This window comes from Fulmarus glacialis, unplaced genomic scaffold (assembly GCF_000690835.1).
Source record: "Fulmarus glacialis isolate BGI_N327 unplaced genomic scaffold, ASM69083v1 scaffold11634, whole genome shotgun sequence".
NCBI classification, from domain to species: Eukaryota; Metazoa; Chordata; class Aves; order Procellariiformes; family Procellariidae; genus Fulmarus; species Fulmarus glacialis.
In genome coordinates this window covers 29,819-52,293 of record NW_009207471.1, presented here as the reverse complement: position 1 = coordinate 52,293, position 22,475 = coordinate 29,819, and the positions used below count along the sequence as shown (strand labels likewise).

The window sequence follows — 22,475 nt, the reverse complement described above, 5'->3', positions numbered from 1 at the left end:
TTTATTCATACCATTAAGCCCCAGAGAACTTAATTGAAAGAAGAGCATAGCCTGGACCTTGACAAGCGGGAGGTCACAGTAATTGCTGCCGGACATATTTAACATTAAGATAATCAGGCCATTAATTACCCTTTGGATCATTAAATCAGCCAGTTGCAAAATGAAATTTCTGCCTCTATTACTCACTTGAGAGACCACAGGGGTGGCTTTTAATTTATCAGTGAGCTTGAGATACAAAGGACCAGGCTTGGGGAGGAAGGAAAGGGGGAGAAAGGGGGGGGGGTTTGCTTCAGCAGAGGCAGGAATATCAATCCGCCATGCTTGGTGATCGTGGCAAATTAACTAGGTAAGATAACCTCAGCTTCTAAAGGCAGAAGCTGGGGGTATGTAAATAGATGAGGGCAGACAGGGAGATCAGAGCCTGCACACCACTTAGCAGGATAATAAAGGAAATCATCCTTGATTATCAGTGCTAATTTGGACACTGCCGGTAGCTTGTTATGCGTGTTCTGAGTAGCATTTAATTAATTCAATTGCTTGTTAATGAGGGAAGTGACATGTGGGGAGCAGATGCCACCCAACTGCAGATGGGTTCTGGTCAGCCCTTCACAATAAAATCTTTTTTTTTTTTTTTTTTATTTATTTCTTTTTAAAAACACCCTTCCCCCACCTCTGAAATGGGAAAGGTGTCAAGCATGGAGGAGCATTCAAAAGGCACAAAACACTGACCTCATCAGGCCAAGAACTGCTAAGAAACCAGACCTGACAATTGCAGATAGAGAGGTACTGATGTTCCCCCAGGCCCCATTTGTAACGCTGCAGCCTTATGCCAGGAATCGGAGACCAACAGGACTATAACAGCAATCTGATGGCCAAAAGGAACAAGAAATGAGAGAGAGATGAAGTGGAGCATCCTTATCCTTACAAGATTCAGGATACGATACCGGCATCTTAACTACTCAAGTTTCCTTGGGCTTGCCCTTTATATGTACTGTCTATAACGAAGGAATAATTATTTTTACAAAAAAAGAAGGCATGGTTTAATATTTTTCATGGAAGTCGCTCCCCAGTTACCCCCCAGAAATCAGTGCACACTCAGCACAGCGGATGCAAGCCTCGAAATGGCAAGCCAGGCTTCAGCTTAGGATTGTAAAAGCCTGCTAAATATAGTCGAGCTGCATAATGTTTTCTCTGACACCATTAAATTCAGTTCATTAGTGAGCGAGGGATCAAACTAGATCTTACGTCTTAAGGTGAAAGTCAATTCCCGACACTGCTGGCTCCCAACTCCAGACTTCTCAGACGGCGTTAAGAACTTCTTTATTTTCTTATAACCTTTGGTAACCAGAATAATCAGGGTGACTGCTATGCAAACAGACTACCTAAGCAAAATTGCAGCACATGCTCCAACCTCCAAGCTGCATTTAAAGAGCTGCTGCTTGGGGCTGCCTCGGCAGAGCTTAAAACTACGCCTGAGCTTCTACTTACCGCTCATCTCTCACTTTAAAAATACATTTTAACGGAGATGGAGGTTCTTTCTATTTAGGAATATTCTCAAAAAGATGCCGAAATGGTGGAGCCCTTCAACTTTAAGGTCTGCACACAGCTAATACAAATACTCAGCATTACTTGAGCAGGAGAACAAAAGCATGGCTGGGATGGTGCCTGGATATCACGCTGCCCTCCCTCCTCTTGGCCAGCAGCTTCCAGCTGGTGGAGGTGGCCTCGTTGCTGGCACGTCCCAGCATTCCCAACGAGACCAAGATGGAGCCCTTGGGAACTCGGACAAAAAGGGTGAGGGAGCAGATAATCATCTCCTGGAGCAGGCAGAGGGATGGTGGCAGCTCATCTCATTTGGAAAAGGCCAACAACATCTTAGGAAGTCGACGGTGGCAAGCAAGTCTAAAAACCAGAAGCCGCATGGGCAAGAATAGTACATGGAGAAAGGAAAGCATGTGAGCTGTGTCCAGAAGAAAGCTGAATAGCTGGTAGGAGATCTACATACCAGTGCAAAAGGCCCAGGCGAAACATGGCGCAGACTCCCCAGGCTGGCTTCACCACATCTCCAACATTCCTCCATGGAGCGGTTCTGCCCCTGCCCCACTGAGCTACTCCCATGTCGCACCACTCCAAATCAATGTTTTAAGAGTGTGCTTAAATAGTATCAATAGCAATTAGAGGGGAAAATCCTGATCTCATCCCCAGACCCAGTTAATTGTCGCAACATTGATTTACTCTAATTTGACTTCTCACTCCAAATTAAATCCACATTACCGAAGGAGGGACCGCAGGCAAACTCTCCCTGCTCACACCCTCCCCTCCAAGACAATAAATTTAATATTGAATACACTTGGAAAAAAAACGGCAGTTGTTGCAGGATCCATACTGAAAGATCTTTTTCCTTTTTTCCTCCTTTTTTTTTTTCCCCTTCCTGCGAGTAATTAAAAGATGCTTTTCTTGACTAATGATCCCCCTGTTTAGAAATGGGAAGTCGATACTCCTTCACCAGCAGTCAGCTTCAATTTGTCACAGGGCTCCCGAAGTTTGAGCGGCGGTTCTCAGGGCTGCTGGTAATTGCTGGAACCAATTATCAGCCTTCCAAAGCTGACCTAATCAGGGACCCACCGTCACCACCGCTCAGAGGCCAGCTGGTCCCCTTTCCCTTCCACATGCACGTATTCGCCCGCGGTTGGGTTTTCTGCCGCTTCGCCAACTTTTCATGCTCACCGGGAGCTCGCGTTTATTCCTCTTTCCTCCCCGTAATCACGCCGACACCCTTAGTCTGAACTTTGCCTCGTGCTACTGCTTTACTCTACGCCGCTTCCTTGGGGATCCTGTTGCACCTGCGCTCCCTTTACCTGCGCCGCCTTCCAGTTTAACGCTAGAGGCCATCCAAGGTGTTGCTTTTGATCCAGAGGCACCAAACGACCCAGAGATCTGCTTATTTTATAAGCTGCCTCTCAGACTTTATGAGACCTGGCACGTGTTAACATTAGAGGACGTACCTGGGCAATATATCTCCTTGATGAAAGTAACAGGAGTAATGCCTTTTGCTGCAAAACTCTCAGGCTTTGAGTTCACACGCTCCGATCTCGGAGCCCTTCTGACCTTCAAAATACATTTTTAGGTTTATCTTTCCCCATGACTTTCTCGGAGAAAAAGTTTTAAGTGAATTTGAGTGGGCTAGGAAAGGACCGTGGTATGGTATGTTTGACGTGATTTAAGTTTGATAATTTAACTTATTTTTGAGTGTACAAAATTAAAAATGCTAGCTGTACTCAAAGCCTAGCACATCTCTGTTTTTATAAATACTGGTGACATTTTCCTGAGTAAGCCTCTTTAATCATGCCGTGGCCTACAGTAGCCATTTGGCAACCCCTCCTGCAAAACATCGGTCTCCCTGGGTCTCTCCACCCTTGCCTCTACTCAACAGAAACGCATGGGATGCCACTGCAATGATTCAGTGACCAGTGCTAGCTTCCCCCAAGCTGAAGGGACTGCTTCTGAAGCCATGCCAAGACTTCCAGGTTCCTTTTAGTCCAGCATGTGAATGCTCCTCAAGCCTCCCAGCCCAACAGATTCAGTATTTGTGGAGCAGTCAATAACCCTTTTTTTTCTACTGGAAAGCTTGTGGGTTTCCACTGATGGCTTCATCTCCAATAGAAAGACACAACACGAAATGGTGAAACCCATGTATGTCTGATCCCCTCTACAGATGTCTATTAACAGAGGGTCCATCACTGTGCTGACAACTTTTGGTGCTTTGTGGGGGGGAGCACAGTGGAGACAGAAGAGTTAAAAGACATGCCTCTCATAAAGAAACACGTGAGAAGATTGTATTTGTCCAAGGTCTTTTACTGATGCTTTGTGCTAAGCCTTTCAATCAGTTGGAGGAACAGTTAAGAAATCTTCTATTCTTGTGTTTCCAACACTTTGCTTGCAGGCACAGCCTGAAGGTCGGAGCAAACATGTGGAAAGCCGTGGAGGGTGAATTAATGAGTTTATGTAGTGGAACTGAAAATGGGAGCACTATGCGGGACAGATGCAGTAAGTGGGGCTGCAGAAGGGAACGGGGATATGAACAGGTTCAGGAGAAACTTGGAGGAAAACATTGGAGTACTTCCCTCTCCCATCTGATGGGGTTTTGGTGAGAAGAGAACTCATTAAAGCGGGAGCATGTTGAGCGTGTGAACCTCTGCATATAGCAGCTCTCAGACTCCAACTGATCCAGGAGACACCAGCATGGGCAGGAACAGTCTCCCGACACTAGCTATCAGCTCTCTTCCCCATCAGAAGAAGTTTTGCTGAATGATTCTTTCTTCCCTGATCTCCAAATATCCTTGGACTCCCCTCCATCCCTCCTCCACCAGAACTCCACATCTCAGCTCCCCAGTCATCTTCCTACTTGCTTACTTTCTTGCCTCTTCCCCCAGTCCCTCAACTTCAGTTGCCTCTTCCCCCTTCAGTCCCTCAACAACAAAAAAACGGGGGGTTTGTTTAACCCCACTTCAGGTCCATTGTAGCTGCTTCTGATAGGATTCCTCATGCAAAACTACAAACAGCAGCGAGAAAATAGAATGCATAACCTATATCTAAAGACCTCGAACTTATTTTCTTGCCACATCTTGGACAGAAGGATTATGATGCTAGTAAAGACCAAAGTAAAGTACAAAAGGAGGCACACATTTTCAAAAAGCAGACCTTTCAGATATTTATGTGAAAAACATCACTTCAGTCCCCGCTGCAAAGAGTGGAAAAAATGGGAGTAGCAAAGCAAGATTACAATTGCTTTGTGGGAAAATTTTCACATAATCTTAATTCTGGTTTTTTTTAACAGCTCTTCCATCACGTAAGTGTGCACTTGGACACGCAGATGGAAATGCATATTTATAAAATGAATCTTTGTACCTTTTGTTCAAAAATCTTAGTGTCCAGGGAAAAAAGTGCAATTATGTCACTGACAAACATAAACAGCTGAATGTAAACACGAAGATGTACAGAAACAACGAAGAATTAAAATAAGCTCTGAGCATGAAATACAAAGAGAACAAAGTTGATTTTCTATAAGTAAAATTCACTTCCAAACATAAAAACCTGAATAATTCAATTCAAATGGATGGCTCTCTTTTCATCACATTCACGTGTATTTTAGATTTTTCATGATATCATCTTTATCACACGTATACTAAAATAATATTTTTTAAAAAAATAAAAATCCAGTTGAGTGTATGCCTTTTCCTTTTAAAAGTATTTAGAATTGAGGTATCTCTCCAGCTCACCTCAGTAGTAAGGAGCAACATATATTTGTTAGTTGCAACAATATAAGATCTCTGGAGTCAATAAGACTGCTGACTGAAAGGCAGCAATAAGTTGATTTCAATCTACCTGATGAAATCATTATATTAGCTGTCTAATAATATACATGTATACAGCAGACATACTGTTTATGTATGAACAAAATCTCTGTGTAGGTCTCCCTGAATATTTTTATATGCATAGTCATTCATCTAAGTAGCCTGATTAATGTACCGGCTTCATTCTCGAAGATGAACCAAAGGTGGCACCACAAATTCATTTTTCAGTGCTAACGAAATAACGCAATAAGAAACAGTTAACTTTATTACAGACAACAGTACAAACCTACTCCCACACCGCAGGAGGTGGCCCAGGTATACGCTCCCAGGTTATAATTTCACTTGATCCGGTACGGGGAAAAGCAGGATCCAGAAATATAGATAAACAAAATCAGAACACAATTCCCTCTGATTTCTCTCATATGCAGGAGGCAAACACTGAGAGCTAAACCTCCATCGTGCCGTTTGCTACGTGGGGACCGACCAGTGCTCGGATGCAGGCCGCTCCCCTGGAGCTCGCCCTAAGACAATTATAAGGCACTTTTGAAGACAACTTCAAAGATTGGCCCAGCTGTGCAAGGTAGTCCAGAAGGTCTTTCTCCTGCCTGAACCCTCCTGCTAAAACGCAGTCTGCCAGAGGTCACTCTGCTTCCCCCAAGCCAATACCTTAGTTATAACTATTAGCACTTCCATTTTGTGTTTGCAGAACATCCTCCTCCTTTGACACCGATCAGATAAATTATGCATAAAAAACCTTTAGCTTTTGGTTGGACAACGCATCGCAGAAAGATTTTCACTGTGCTGAGCTCTGACTGGTAGGTAAAATACTGTTCTCATAGGAAACGCACACTCCCCCATCAGCTTACGCCTTCACATGTATCACATAAAAAAATAAGCAAGTCCACAGTGAGCAGGACTTTCAACATCTGCGATGAGAACCCAAAGACCTGACGGCCAGGTACAAATTCTGGGTGAGCTGGAACTACTGAAGGCAGATTATTAATCACAAATTGATAGTTCAAGAGCCAGGAACTTTGTGGCTGACCAAAGCAAGGCAGGCATTACAGTATAATTTAGATTGAGGAACAACCAGGCGGGAGGGTTTCAATCTCCCGCTGTTTTGTCGGTCAGTCAATTGAACAAAAAAATTATAGAGCTGCTGAGGAAACCTTCACAAGAGTGAAAAAGTAACGGGGTCACTCAACTTTTGACACCCCCCACTTTGACACACGTTCTTCCCAGGCATCCAGTGAAGATATATATACGTAATGATTTTTACAAGGTTTACTTCAAGGGAGAATTTTAAAGTCCAGGTTGTAAAACGTTGTAACGCCCTACCACCTCTGACTGCAATGCCAAAATGAGGATTTATGTGCTCACAGCTTACAGCCTCGGCCACGTGCAGTATCACATACTACCTGCCCGCTGCGTGCCACGGTGAGAAGGAGTAGGAAAGCCTACCTTGTGGAGGAGGAAAGCCTACCTTGTGGAGTCTGATGAAGGTTTCATATGGCCTTGGCTGCTCTCCTCCCAGACGCTGTTTGCCAGCTCGTTCCCGATAGAAGACATCACCTTGATGAGCTCTATAGGCCAGTCATCCAGGTCGAGAGAGCGGACCCGGGAGAGGTGCGTGCCAAGGTTTCGGTGTATACCTGAGCATTCGATACATATGAGGGCTCCCAGATTCAAGCTGGCCCAGTCGGGGTCTACAGGAAATGGGACACAAACAGTTAGTACAATGGAACACCTAACAAAACTTTCTAGTTAACGTTTGTGGATAAAGATTTTGGCTCCAGGGGAAAAAAATGCAGATGTTCGGTCCAAAAGCACAGCTGGAAGATCTTCCAGAAGGGTCAATTTTGCCCGGGGGAGATACTAACCCTTCTGAGAAACCCTCAAGGAGTAAAAAAAATTGTGGAGGGGGGTGTTTCAAAAGATGTGTCATTCCACCTTCAGTCAAAAGAAAAATATGAATTAGAGAGAAAAGAAGAAACAAAGAAAATATAAACGCAGTGGCAGGCAGCTGATGATGAAGTAGTGGAGAAAGCCCCTCCTTGGGAATCTAGAGCCACTCGTAGCCAATTACAAGGGAAAAAGGAGGGGGGGAAAAAAAAGAGCGACTAGATACCATGTCTCTGTTGCTAACTATATCAACTCCCTTAATAACCATCTATATCATCACCTACATATGGCTTTTACATCTAACACACTATGGGGTATGTTTTCATCTCTAAGATCAGGGAGATAAGTACTAAGATGAAAATGTGATACTTTGAACAGTTCCAGTTTTAGTGTACGAGCCAGAAGGATTCCACCGACACACACACACACAAAAATAACCCCACAAACGATAAGGCTGAGACAAACCTGACAAAAGCCGGGAAATTCAAAGTCATTTCCCAAGATGGTTCACTTTTTTGTCACTGTCCTGTGTTATTTAAATCTAGATTTGTATGAATCTCCCTCTCTCCAACAAACATGCATTTTAACAAATGCAATGAAAGACATACGGGAGGAATTTTTGGTGGCTTTTTTTTCTGCCCCCTCCTGCTGTCAGATCTTTTCTTCTCGCCTTACCCTGGGCCTCCTAAAGAACTAGTAGGCTATCACGAATGCCAAGCAGGAAAATCGTGATTAATTGAGAGGGCAGGCAATTTTTATTCAAATCTAAATAAAATCTAGAGCTGATAGAAAATGAATTGCCAGTGTCCCCTTCCATTCAGGGAAATTTCATCCAAAGACTCATTTCTATTTTATGTAACCCAAAATCGAAAAGTTATTTTTGGCAGCTAAAATATGTGAAAACAAAACGTTTCCTAGTTCCTTGCCACGTCACGTTTGGACAAAAAATATGAAAGGAAAGCAGATAATTTTAATTGCAAAGTCCCACATTTCACTGAAGGCATTGATTTACATTTTTCAGTCAGTCCTTAGGAATCTAAAAACATCCCCAACAAGAAAAATCCCCCATCTTAATTCACTTGAGCAGATAAACAGATCTTTTGTTTAAAAGTTCCCATACCAAGTCTTGCACTAGGAATATACAGCATTTCAGATCTCAAAAAAATAAGGTGAGACAAAACTCCTTCCATGCTTTCCAAGTCCTTGGTAAAACAACCGTGACAAACTCCTTTCCTGAGTATTTCTTCAGGACGCCTCCACCAGTTACTTTCGGTGGCTTGCCAGTGGGGAAACCAGTAGTATATATGAAACACACTAAAAATCCCAAATACTAATTTGTCGGTAAAAGCTTAAACAGAGCAGATAATCATTTAAAATTTGCAAACTGTGTCTCGGAATGAAATCTCTGCCCCTGACCAGGGGGCCAGGGTTATCTTCACAACAATAAAAAGTGTTACTTTCGGTGGCTTGCCAGTGGGGAAACCAGTAGTATATATGAAACACACTAAAAATCCCAAATACTAATTTGTCGGTAAAAGCTTAAACAGAGCAGATAATCATTTAAAATTTGCAAACTGTGTCTCGGAATGAAATCTCTGCCCCTGACCTGCAAAGGCCAGGGTTATCTTCACAACAGTAAAAAGTGCAATGAGCTCAAAGAAGCACAAACTCAGAACAAAGCAAGAGAAAAAATACTGATTAATATTTTTCCAATTATTCTAACAGAACTGATGTTAAGGACCTGATCTCCCTCCCAAATACCTCTGTGTACTTGAAGCACATCTAGTGTATCTTTTACTGAACAAATTTTTTAAATATTCACCTACTTCCAATTGACAGTGCTGGTACGATTGAAGTAGTCCACCAAAGCGATAACCAAGAAGTTACATGAAATTTTGTCAAGATAGTATTTTAAATTTCAATGATCTGACAACACACAGCTGAGTTTGAAGGTGGCAAACTAGGAAAGGCAAGTGTTGAACTCATTATGGACATCCAGTGAAAAACCAGACTTGTTGATCTTGGTTACAACTGAGTAACGCGGAGCAAGACAGGGCTCTAATGAGGAGCTTGGACAAGTGGCATTGTTCGATGGATTCTGGGAAAAAACTGACATGATGTCACTTACGACATCTGTTTCAGCGTATGCACATGCAAAATTGTTCTCAAAATGAGGTATGCCAGGTAACAGAAGTCACCACCCAACAATAATAAAGGCAAGCTGTTGTAAACTATACGCTCAGGGATGTCCTTGTTTTCAGTTCACTGCTCCTATCTGCATCTTCCTCTTCCCGTATGCAGTTGAGCACTTTTTAAATCTCATGCTTGAACTTTGTTACCACTGATTTATACGGAAAGGAACCACACGTGGTTAGTAAGCCATAACTATTCAAGCTGGTTTTTTCCTTCTTTTTAGATGATCAAAAATCAGCTCACTTCTCCTGCTGATGCTAAGAGTAATTTGGAATTGGAGGATGCTCAGAATACTTACAAGTACGTGACAGGCTTTTCTCCAGTATGCATATACATCCAAATTTGACGGTAAAAGACGGAAAAAACCCATTCAATGCAGCTATAGGTGCTATAAAGCTAGTTTCCTTTGTTTTACTTACAAACTGTCAAACAAATATGACCTTTTAAACATCACTGAATATTCCCAGATTACAATTTTAAGCTGCCCATATTTTTAAAGGCGTTTCGTTCTCTCCTTCTCTGAAAACCCCCTCGCCACTTTGACTTGCACCTCAATCAGATTGAGTGCATTTGAAGGTGAAAGCTCTTGGAACAGCTCTTTTAGGAGAACCATCCCTCCCCACCACCTCCTTCATCCCTTTGGACATGAGGTTGCTGATGAAATGCTTTGCCATGCTAAATCCTGATGAGTTCAGCACGTGCAAGATAGCGCTGGGCTGAGCAGAAGAGGGGCAGGGAGGAGCAGAAGAGCCAGGGCAAGAAGGAGAAGCAGGGGGCGAGAGCATCTTGCAAAGAGTTGCAGCAAAAGAGAGAAAAGTTTACATCTTTTCTATTCTTTAAAAGCTTTTTTTTTCTATTCTGAACATAAAATTGAATCCTGTGATGGGTCTGATAGGCTTCCCGGGGCCACCCAAATTACTACTTCAGTGTTTGGCTCTCAAATACAAAATACACCATAGTAAGTTATTAGACTCCTGGACTGGAAAACTCATGATGAGACTCTCCCTCTTGAGCCCCTCCCTGTTTTCTTCTACAACAGAAAAGACCTGATATTCCATGCTCTCCAGATATCTTGAAAGAGTGACTCATATTTATCCTCTCATCTGCTTTTTAAGCAGTAAGACTGGAAGAGCTAAAATCCTTCAGTGGCGGGAATTTAGCTGAGTTTGAGCAATTTGACCATCTTCAGAGCCTCCTCCAGACAGAAGTCAGCACCGGGACTCCAATGCTTTGGGAAAAGGCAACATCAGCTTCCTTCTGAAACATGAAATGAGATCTTCTTGGGCAAAAACTCCGGCATGTAAAGAGCATTTTGCCTCATCTATTGCTCTGGGATGGGAACGTTAAAAAAAGGACTTAAAAACTTCAGTCTGAGACTGCCAAAGGCCAGAAGGCTGGTGGCACACAGATGCTGCTGGTACTACTGCTGCCGATTAACATACAACAAGGCAGAAAGTCCCTGGTGAAAACAAAGTGCTGTGATGAAGTGCGAAAAAGGCAAAGAGCTCTAGAAAGAGGAAGAATGAGACTTCTGAAGTGGAAGATTGATGGCTCCTGAATAGAGCTGAGGGACAGCAACATCTCATATTCCTTTGCTCCCAAACATCTGGCTTTGTGAAGATGCAAACTACGTAAGCTTTCCACAAGAGCGCTGGTGTTTGTGATGCTAAATGCTCCAGGGGTAAGGACTTGCCCAGGCAAGGCAGAAAGGGAGAGAAGGAAATAAAGCAAAGCCTGGCGGAAAAAGCAGCGGGCTGAAGTTCACCTCATGTGCATGTTTATATCTTAAGATACATTTCTTTGGAAATATCTCAAATTTTTCAAAAGGAAAGATGGTGGACTTAAAATTAGGAAGACCAAATGGCAAGAAGAGTCAAAGAGGGTTTAAATCATCTCCAAGAATGCAAACAATTAAGAGAGGTTCCAGCTGAGATTCCAAAATCACACACTCCCCCCCCAAAAAGCTACACAACCAAGCGCTGAGCGTTGCCAAAAAGGGCAGTCCCACTCTGCCCTCTCTCAGCAACATGTTCTTGGCACATCCCTTCTGCTGGCACCGTGCACGCGTGGCCAGCTTGACCCATGAAGCAATCTGGATGAAAAACAACCTGGCTGAAAGCGTGGGGGGGGAAAAAAGTGCTGCTTTCTTGCACAATCATTTTCCTATTAAACATCCAGCTTGGCTGCATAAATCCTGGGGTATGTGCAAGACTGGGGAGAGAAACACACACCTTGGGGATAATGCAGGCAGAGCTGAAACGGATCACACATACATTGAAAAGACATGCGTGGGTGTGGGAAGTCGTCTGCAGTGAAGGGATTGCACGTTCCCACTCTGCCTGGGTGACCACTTAGCGGGGTCTGGGAAAATGCCACCCACAGCTGTAGAGAGAGACTGGAGCAGGAATCACTAACACTCCCCTTGCGGTCTGCGCACAGACAGCAGCGAGTACTTCAAATGAGCTAAATATACATTCTAGGTCACTTGAAGATCCCGTCCTTCTCCTACACAGCACAGCATCTTATATGCCTTTTACTTGATCTATATCAAAGCTTTGGCGTAAATCTGAATGACTGCCAGGTGAATATGAAAGAAAACTAATAAATAAGAGTCTTCGGGCTGTATATGTTAAAATACCAGCCAAACCAACATTTTCCCTTGTTTATCGCCTGCTGGATTACTAGCCAGTGGAATGTAAAGACCTTAATTTATCCACGTTGCTATTATTTCTCTCTGTCTGTGAAAAGTCCCTGTGAAATCTCTCTTTGGGATCTCCCTCCAGCAGGCCAACAAGCTGTTTTGACAGCATCCCAGTCCTGGTGCTCAAAGCCCGGTCCAGCCAGGGCTCACGTCCCTGTTTCGCCGGGGACAGGGCAGCTGCCTTTGTTCTTCATCCACCTCCTATGGACGGCATACGAATATCTGACGGTTTTCAAAAGAAGCAATTAAAATCATGTGAAGCACATTTTGATGTATGGAAAAATCTGTTTTATTTTAAACGGCTGTTAATGTGCTAACCACCTTCCCTTCAAGCCTTCTGAGGATGAGGCAGGGGGTAATAGGTTTGTTTGGTGGATGACTGAATCGGCTAAATTGCTAACTATACAGATAGCAAATTAGTCATGCAAAAGCACTTGCACTTCCAAATCAATGTTCATTTTAAAGTTAACTGGGATGTTAGAATAGCTTAGACCAGCAGTCAAAATTCTGACCAGCAAGTCTTAAAAAAAAAATTATACCCAAAGAAAAATAAATGAATATTTTTCCATTTTAAGCACATGTAAAAATCACAAGAAAAGTTCTGACTTTCAAATATCAAAGAAATGAAAATGCACAAGTTCTCAATCTTTCTGCTTCTACAACTAATTGCTTTAGAGCAAGAGTACTTCCTTTTTATGGCTTTGTTGCAAACCCCTGGAACTAAAGAGCACCAGAATAATGACCTCAGCCGGGATTAGTGAGGTGAACCACAGCTCAAAGTATTCTTGAGAACACTTTCCTGAACACTAAGTATATGTTTTAAAAAACAAAAAAAAGGGAAAGAAACACAAAGGGGAGAAAAAAAAATCCCAAATCAGTTTTCTAGTACGCAGATATAATGGGCAATGACTTTTGTTTCTTCTGACAAGTAACCCCCAAAAAACCAAACCAAAAAAACACTGATCGAGTTCTACCTCTTTGAAAATATTACCATGGCACACATGCCCTCTCCATGCAAAATAGGAGGAAAAAGTAAGTAACTGATGTCAAACAGCAAACTACTTTTTCCTTTTCTTCAAAGGAAAGTAAAGAAATGCTGACATTTAAAGTGGCATGTGAAACAACAAGGGGAAAAAATTAGGATGCATCTCATATAGCACATATTAAGCATGAATTAACATAAAATAAGTCCGATTAAGCAAACTCCATAATGAAGAAGAAATGTTCAAACAACATGTGGAACGTAATACTGAAAAAGACAAAGCCCATGGTGGGTGTTCACCTAAGTCTTGGCCAAGAAGTAGTCTTGGCCAAGAAGGAGAAGAGGTCAATTTTCTGAAGCCAAGCGGCTGTACTTACTCTGTGCTTCACAGTCCACACAGTGGGAATTGCCTCTGATGTTCCTTATGGACTGAAGGGCCATGGCCTCGTTCTGACTCGTCAGGCGGGACTGCGGGGATTTAAAGAAATGCATAAGCCACAAATAAGAACCCAATAAAAAGGGTTAGATGACACACTGTCAGCTGAACAAAAAGCAAAACCCAAAGCTTAGTCCAAGGTTGAATGAACGGGATCAAGGAACCCAAGTCCTTGGTTTGCCTCTCAAGCAATAGTGATCCTTTGGCATCTCCAAGTACTGCAAGTTCACGCCTGCCAAGCAGGGACTCCTCTTTCCTCCCATGTTTCTGACAGCTCAGGACTTCTCCACCCTGCCCACTGCTCCCAGTGTTTTGGGGTCTCCAGTCTGGGTTCTAACAAGTGGGGAGACTGTGCAGAGGAAAACAGAGTTTCAAAATGAACCCTCCTATTCCCAAGTAAAGTGGTCACAGTATAGGTTTACTTCTTGAGATAAATTAGATAAGAGTATGATTTTATAAAATCAATTTATTTTATTGATGCTTATGCTTTTGCTAATGAAGACTAAGGGATGGTTTGCAAAAGCAACTGAAACCTTTTTATCATCAAAAGGTCAGATTTAATCAGACGGCTCCCATTTAAATTCTCTACACGATGACCTGCCAATGACCTCCTCTACTTGGACCTGGAGAGACCGTCACGATGTACAAGTAGTTCAGCTCTACCCAACCAAACTGTTTTGTGGGCTTTATGAGAAGAAAATTGTTAGCTCTACCAAATAATGCACTCTTTGCAACAAATTGATTTAAGCAGGATGAGGACCAGGTCTTAAGTATGGCCATGTGGAGATATGTCCTCCTGATCTATCAACAGGACATCTACTAAACCTGCCCAACTAACTACACTTTGCTATTCCAGCTAGTTCTAACGACATGTTTTGAGACCTCAGTAATACTTTAGAGAAAAAAAAACCTCTCTGAACATTGTAGCGGGTTGAATATATAACCCAAAAAGCTCCCTGTACACGCATAATCTTATCAACGGATTCTCCCTTTCAAAAGAATATTTAATACGCACAAAGGCCAATCTTCTTTGTGGGTACTGCAGAGTAAATATTACCAGCCACACTTCATCCTCTTTTGTGTTAGTATTTTTATATAGGTGTTAGTGCACGAATTTCCTCTATTGTGCTCCCTTAACACACATAGCCGAATGCGTAAATCCATGAAAGGAAAAAACCCCCAAACATATAGGCAGTCATTTTTCTCTATCTCAGAAACACATATTGGAAATAAATAATTTTTTTAAACCAAATGGGAAGTAAATTATATTATGATGATGATAATTACTGGTGTCTGATCTACTCTGGTAGATCAGGGCAATGAAAGCAGGCATTCATTTCAAAATATGAGTCTCCTCCTTGCAATATAAAATCATTAAAGACATCTGTTAGGCGGATAATGTTAAAGGATCTATAGGTCTCAATAATTACTCCTCACTTCTCTCCCTCCACTACCACTCCACACCTCGCTCTCTAGTTGTGAAGTGTTTGCAAGCACAGAGACTCAAGAAGCAGACGTTCTCCTGCCCTTCCAAAAATGAGCAATGGCTGAAGAATTCTCAGATTTTAAACATTTATTTATTTATTTAGTCAGGAAAGGAGAACAAATTACTTCTGTCATCATACAAAAGCATTGCAAGGCAGAAGGCCTGTACCTCTTCGACAATGGTCATCTTCCTCCAAAAAGCTTTGATGAACTGTTTCTGAATTAGCTTTCTGTTATATTAGTTAAGGCAGAAAACCATAAAAAATTAATTCAGTGTAATTAAAGAAAAGAAAAATTGTGCGTATGCTTTGTAAAGCAACAGAGACAAAAGCAATAGCTTCATTTCGATTTCTGTGATTCGTATTACTTCATCACGGCAGAGTCCTATGGCTGAATGCTACTGCGCATTTGTGGTTAGGCCAACCAGAACATGTAGTTAAATTTTGCCATGCAGGAGCTTAGTAGATTTAACTAGAGATTTGACTAGTAAATACGCTAGTTTTTGGGTCTGCCTCCACTCTTCTCCAAGACAGGCTTTTCCTCAAGGGCCTTCTGCAGACCGCTAACCTGAATCAAACCTGCATCTGCAGCAGTGAGTACACTACCCAACAACTCAGTAGGGGGAGTCCATGACCTAGCCCCAAGCTTCAATCGAAATTTTAAACAGCAATACTGAAGGCAAAACAGATAATCCAGGAGCTCCATCAATTCAACTGCTGTAAAAAATAAACCGTAAAACAGGCTACAGCATCAGCTGTCTTGAAATATGAGATATGCATGAAGCTCTAACGCTGCTCTGTCGTGTGCGTAATACATGCACGTCTCTAGGAGCCCAGGTTTAAAATTCAGAGTTCTTGATTTTGCTTTCATCTTAACGATCATCCACCCATTTCTTACTTTCAGTATTACTCTGTGCACCGTACCTTGTTCTTGCTGCTCTCACATGACTGTAAACTGGCCAAGATCTGACTCTCTATGGCTTGTACCCACGCATCTCTTTCTTCATATGTGGTAGCTTCGAAGTGCCAAGTCTGGCCGGTGAGAGAGACAATGATAAACTCAAAGTTTTCTTCTTGTTCTGAAAAAAACACGCAAGAGGAAGAAAAGTTTTAAGTCGATAACTAGGCTCAAACAATCCCATTTGATGAGCATTTCTGCAACGTAACAAGCAAACGCAGATCTGGACATTGGAGGTTTGAGGCTAGATATAGCCAACTACCTTGCAATTCCACAATACAATCAGAAAACGACTTGTGGATCCACTGTTTTTTCTCTCCAAATGTTATGCAGATAAAGTACTGTTTGGGGTAAATATTCAGTAAATATTCAGTGTGCGTTTGTGAGTTCGGTATCAAGTCTATACCTTTCTTGAATACAAAGTGGCTAACAAGCATTATTTAGATTTAAACCTGAGGGGCTAAGAGCTACAGAATGTAAAAATCAAAGCGCGTCGCAAAATAACTTAAAAGATGACCGGACTATAAAGAGCTGACAATACAGAAAGTTTGACCATTTACCCTCTTCCTTCAAGCAGTTTTTTACATGCACAGATACATTAAAAGCGGATGTGTACATTTTCTTGTCTACAGCATAAATACACTGGCTTATAATACAGGATTAAAATCAGTTCAACCTATTCAACATTCACATTCAACACGGGAGATGAGAAAATGATCTGAGAAGCTAGCAGAAAGGGTCAATGAAATATCCTTAGGGCTACTAGAGTATAAGGACAAGTATTCAGGCCAGAGGACCGCAGCATATGAAAATACCAGCAGAACTGAACTAAATGGACACATACTCTAACGACACATGGGACACCAAAGTCAAATTAAAAAGATCAAGGAAGCTGAAACAGAGCGAGTGGAATTGGGAAGGGCAGGCATGAAGCATGAAAGGAACAGAATAATAGACCACAAAGTTCTGGTGAACATCAGCCATAATGGACTTTAGAAAAGAGCATTTACATCCGCTTGTCTGCTAATGACTTATTATATATTCAGAGCCATGAAACTCCTGCATTACCTTGTTATCCACAGGCAGGCAAAGATAAGTGACAAATCTAGCACTAGCTTTAAAGACAGAACTGCAGCTCACTGGCAGTCATTTTTCTCAACCTATGGGCCAACTGGTTTTCCACGCTAGCAAGGCCAGTGCTTATGCTGCTTTAATGATGCCCCCCAAAATAGCAGAAGGTTACTTTGCGCCTTGAGGTGAGAATAAACACAGAGGTGAAGGTTATTTCCAGGTGCATGAGCTGCATGAAGCAGCAGTTTTACTAAAAAAAAAAAGCATGTGTGATAAGCAGGAAAAGAAAGATAAGAGAAATGATGCAACTATACGACTGTAACTACTTTTCACTTTAGCAACACTGTGTCAAAAACAAACAGGCAGACTCGTTATCCAAAATGCTATGATTAAATCATGGAAAAAGCCACATTTGTCAAACAGTGCTTTCAAGAGTTTGTGAGGAAGATGTAAGAGGAATTACTCAACAAGAAAGGAAATTACGCTTAGTCCTGTGCGCTGTCTCTTGTAGGACAACACAGTTACGGTCTTCTACTTACACAGAAGTGGTATGGCATATGGTCAGTGGGGAGGGTACAGGCATATGCAGAGTAGTGCAAATGTTGGCAAGAACAGGTGAAGGAAAAGAACATGAAAAACTGAATCCCACCTGAAGCAAGCCCCCTGTAGAGCCTAATTCAGGAAATTCATCATTCTTAGGCTTCTCAATGGCTTCTAAGCGATAAAATCTTGTACTCCTGAAGTCTTACTAAAGGAGGAATTCCAAATGATGGTCACTAAATGTTCAGAAAATCCTTCTGTATAAATTACTCAGTGTGGGTGGTACTGAGACACGCGTACTGTTACGGCAGGGATCCTGCAATACGCAGTAACAAAGGCCCTTCTCAGCCTCACTCCATCTTCTGCACCTCACGCCCTTCTCCCGCCGCCCTTCCCTTCTCCACTCGCAGCTCTGCTCCAGGCTGCATCGTATTTTCCCTGCACCTCTCTCCCCTGACCATACACCATACCACTTCCACGTAAACCAAAGGCTCGGTATAAGCTTAAGGAGCTGCCTACTACAGAAAATAGTCATCTTGCCACCTCAAGTTAAAAATTCCCCACACCTCCTGTTCAAGCAGGGAGCAGGCCCCGTAGGGGCGCAAAGACACAGAAGAGCACAACGAGAGAGGAGACTTCTCCAGCGCATAACAACTCAACAAGTATACGTGGTATATAACTAATGCTCAACAAGTATATATGGTATATCTTCAGAGAGTCTCTCTGCACTAATCCTGTATCAGTTCATCCCAGCATTTCAGTACTAGGTGACTTTCCGGCATTACAATTCCAGACCTTAAAAGAAATATGTACAATCAAGATGCAGCATCACTGAATCCTCCTGTCTCCTATTTGCCAATAATCCCGATCATATACACGAAGCTGGTTTGCCCAAGAAGGGCTTATGAGAAATAAACTCTGCAATTCAGCCAGTGTACCGTTTAAAAGCGAGGTTGAAATACCGTCCTCGCAGCGGTACCTCTGCAAGCTTTGTTTTCCAGAAATGCTACACAAAGTTATCCGCCTGCTTACGGGAGACCTATGGCAGAGGACACAAACCCAGCTATTCAGGCAACACCTCCAGCCATTTCCCGTGGTTGCTCTTTTATACGCCACGTCTCCTTTTCCCCAAGGAGAGGCTCCCGTGTTTCATCTCCTGACCTTTTCTGCTGTGACCAGCTGACACTGTGACAAAAGCTGTAAAGACCTTGCACGGCCTTTGTGGCTCGGGATCACAAAGTCCGCGTAACATGTCGGTGAGTATGTCCCAGGACGGCCCCACCGCGGGTTACAAGGGCTGAAGTGTGTTTTAAGGCTGGGCTGGAAGAACATTTTCAGTTCATCAGTAAGTTAGCTGAAAACTTGGTCATCGGCTGATGATACATTAAGAACATGCAAGTTTGCACTCTCTTACATCCGCTGAAGCTTCAGGTTTACTCCCTAAAAAGCTCACACGAAAAGCAACTATGCCAGTTGAAGATGTGTTCAAGAACGCATTTTCTGCTTAAATACACCAAATTTTTTTTTGTAAGCACAACTGTGAAACAAAGCGCCTGCTCCGCATCACCCACAGGGCAATGCCTACCAAAGACGAGTAGCGAACATGTACGTCCTTCATCACCGCATACACGAACAGGAAAATCTAGGCAGCAGAATGAAATTGTTCAGTTTTACTCTTCAGAAAAATTATAGGTTGTGCTATTAAAATCCCTGTGAGCCCAATCACAAAGTTTTATTAAACAGTTTTCCATGTTTAACAGTTATTCATAGAAAGGTCCACTATAATAGTATTTTAGCACCATCAACCTGTCGAAATCAACCTGCCCAATTACTCCAAACTACATTAATAACACCGGATATTACACTAATTGTGTCCAGTTTCTATGCAGACGAGGTCCCGCGGGGCTAATTTTGCATCCTCAGGGGCAAGCAACTCAGCCATCTACCTGATTTCACTAGGAATCCCTCCTCATTACACAAGTCCAGGCTGTCAACCTTTTTTTTTAAAAAAAGGTTAATGGGCCAATCAGTCATCAATTATTTCCTGGAAGGCCAGGAGACAAAGGGTTAAAGTGCGAAGAACCAGCTGCAACTGATTTCCATTTGGAAGTTATTATCAACAGGAGATGTCTAAAATGTTGTTGTTGTTGTTTGTTTTGCTTTTTTTTTTTTTAAGTGGGAAGGGGTGGCTAGGATGGGAAATGAGCTGAAACTGTAAGATTATGATGATATAGAACCTAAAGCATAAGTAATTTTCTTTTTCTTTTTTTTGTAAGAGGACCAGTGGAAGTGGGCATGCAAACAGTGAATTTTAGGAAAACCACCACACCACTTCCAAGAAGCTACACGGTACCACCGTTTATGCTGCATATACTGTTTTCGCCATTACCTTTTCGTAGTAAAGTTACTGCATTTAACCCAAGTTAACATTTATTTTACTCTGCCAGAAGACATTGTTACAGCCCACCCACTTACGGAAAACAGGATATACAATTTCTTAGAAGCAAGGGAAAACAAACATTTAGGCATGGTCTCACTGCATTCCCGTACCAATGCCTGTGTTTATGGTATGTAACAGAGATCAAATTTAGAGAACTACGCTGAAAATAACTACAGGATACAATTAGTCTGTAACTTGTTCCAGAGAACTCAATTAAGTCTACTGAAATGCAGGGAAAACACATGTCCAGAAGCAGTTATGCCTCTTGGTATATTTTTTTGAGCGGTTCTAAATGGTGTGCATATATCAGTTTGTTCACAATTTCCACTTTCCACATCTTTTATTCTCAATATTAAGAATTGCATAAATAGCCACTGACACCTTGCACCAGTGGTGGGTAATCACAAGCACAGTTTGAAGTCAACAGAAGACAGGGGTCCCTTTCCACCAGGCACTCTACAGAGAGAAATTATACCCATCCTAACAGTTTGCTTTTAAAAAAAAAAAAAATTTCTATTTTTCCATGGGTATAAAACAAAGACTTGCCAGGCTTAAGGCATTTCTCATAGGCATACATGAATATTTTGCCAGAATCACAAATAAAATTGGATCTTCTGGCTTCCAGGCCAACCAGCCTCTCTCACTAGGTGCCAGATTGTGCATTTGTGTCTTTGCCCAAGGTAGTTGTCATCGGAGGATGCTGGTGCTGCTGCTAATTAATAGTAACTCACCGTGCACGTCTGGTGGATGATGCCACTCACACAGGAAACACTTTCCAGAAACAAGAAGTCAAGTGCAGAACCAAAAGATTCTCAACGGTGTATTTCAAACACCCGTGAAGCATATTCAAGAGTTGAGGTTACAGCTTGAAACCTAGTCAAGCCTGCCTCAAGTAACACTGAGACCTATTTAAACTCCCTTTTTATCACGCCCTTCTCCCTCTCTCTAAAATCGCTTCTGCTCAAGCACCCTTCCTTAATAACCCTTCATCTTGTCAAAAGGATGAGAATGAAAAACTGCCGAAGTGCCCTAGCAATCAACATTAGATGTTTACAAGATACAATTTGTTTACAACAAAGGCGCGAGTTATTTACGTACTGGATAATGTTAACTATCCTTACCTTTTGCCACTTAGTGTAAATTATCCCTGCAAGTTGGAAGATAAGTATGTTTATTAGCAGCCTCAATTAAGGAAATATTTGTGCCATGTCCCACTGGGCATGACTATGCTAATACTTCTCTCCCCTTTCCAAACCCAGTGTCTAAATCTAATTAGTTTTGAAAATCAACCCTATCAGGACAATATAGCTCTGCTATCGGTTGCCCACAGCTCTTGATAAAGGTTGTGTTCCATTGGAAGAATTTTTCAGCGGTACTGTTTTATATCGCTACCCGTGAGTGACAAAATAGTGATGAAAGGTCGGTTTCTAGCTCAAGGGACTAAGACCCCCCTGCCATATGTACTTCTTGTTTTATTTGGATGCCAAGACAACACGGTTTGAAGAAATCCATCAAGTAATTTTAAAATTCAGTTCATAAAATATGTGAGTCTACACTTGCACTAGGTGTTTCCTAATGTGTTTGAAGCCTGCGGTTTACTTTTTAAATTATACGCGTTTCAAAGCTGAAGAGCTTGCTTAACTGAGAGGCGTTGCAAAGCCGAGTCTATTGGGCAGAGCCTATCTCGGGTGCTCTGAACAGCCTCCCCCTCCATCTGCCATGGGTAGCAAAAGCGAACTTTCTGCGAAGGCACAGCACCGCGGCAGCAACGGCCTCCATCTGCCATGGGTAGCAAAAGCGAAGTTTCTGCGAAGGCACAGCACCACGGCAGCAACGACATCACTAACTTTTAAGCAAACGGTAGTTTGGGAGTTAATGAATATGCAGAAGAAGAGTTTTCTATGAAAGCCTGACAACTCAGATGCAGCACTGTCTAACATATGAAAGCCTGACAACTCAGATGCAGCACTAACACATCACATATGTAACCATGAAGAGTGGAAAAATGAGGGTTTAATATCTTTATGCATGTTAAACCATAGCATGCAGAGCACAGCCATTTAATTTTGTAAAGATACTCCTTTCCGCTGTGCTGCAAAATCTGTTGATATGGGAAAAATAATTCTGTATTTTAACAACGCTGCTATGATAGCAGGTACAAGTGACTCCAGCTTGTCTTAAAACCAGAGCGGGGGCTGTTTTAAGTATAACACACTGATACTACATACTTTCCCCCTAGAGAATCAAAGGATTGCTTAAAGCTTGGCCGCCTGCAATAAGGAGCAGGTGGGACTTTTTCACTTGTCAGCGGCTCCCTGTAGAAAAAACCCAAAATCTGAAAACTAAGAGTTTTAGGCAAACTCTAAAATTAAAGAAAGTAAAATTTCCTGCAATCCTACAAAACTGATGAAGGA

The 22,475-nt window shown here is 42.2% G+C and overlaps 1 protein-coding gene across 1 annotated transcript in view; it reads right to left on the bottom strand.

The window, feature by feature from the left end:
• LOC104075577 (arf-GAP with GTPase, ANK repeat and PH domain-containing protein 1) overlaps positions 1-22,475 on the bottom strand; it is a 60,861-nt gene that overhangs the window by 30,742 nt on the left and 7,644 nt on the right. Inside the window, exons 2-4 of the mRNA XM_009576128.1 lie at positions 15,977-16,131; positions 13,510-13,600; positions 6,838-7,060 (exon numbers count right to left, since the gene is read on the bottom strand). Of these exons, the coding sequence (XP_009574423.1) occupies positions 6,838-7,060; positions 13,510-13,600; positions 15,977-16,131 (469 nt within the window). The remainder of the gene's footprint in view (positions 1-6,837; positions 7,061-13,509; positions 13,601-15,976; positions 16,132-22,475) is intronic.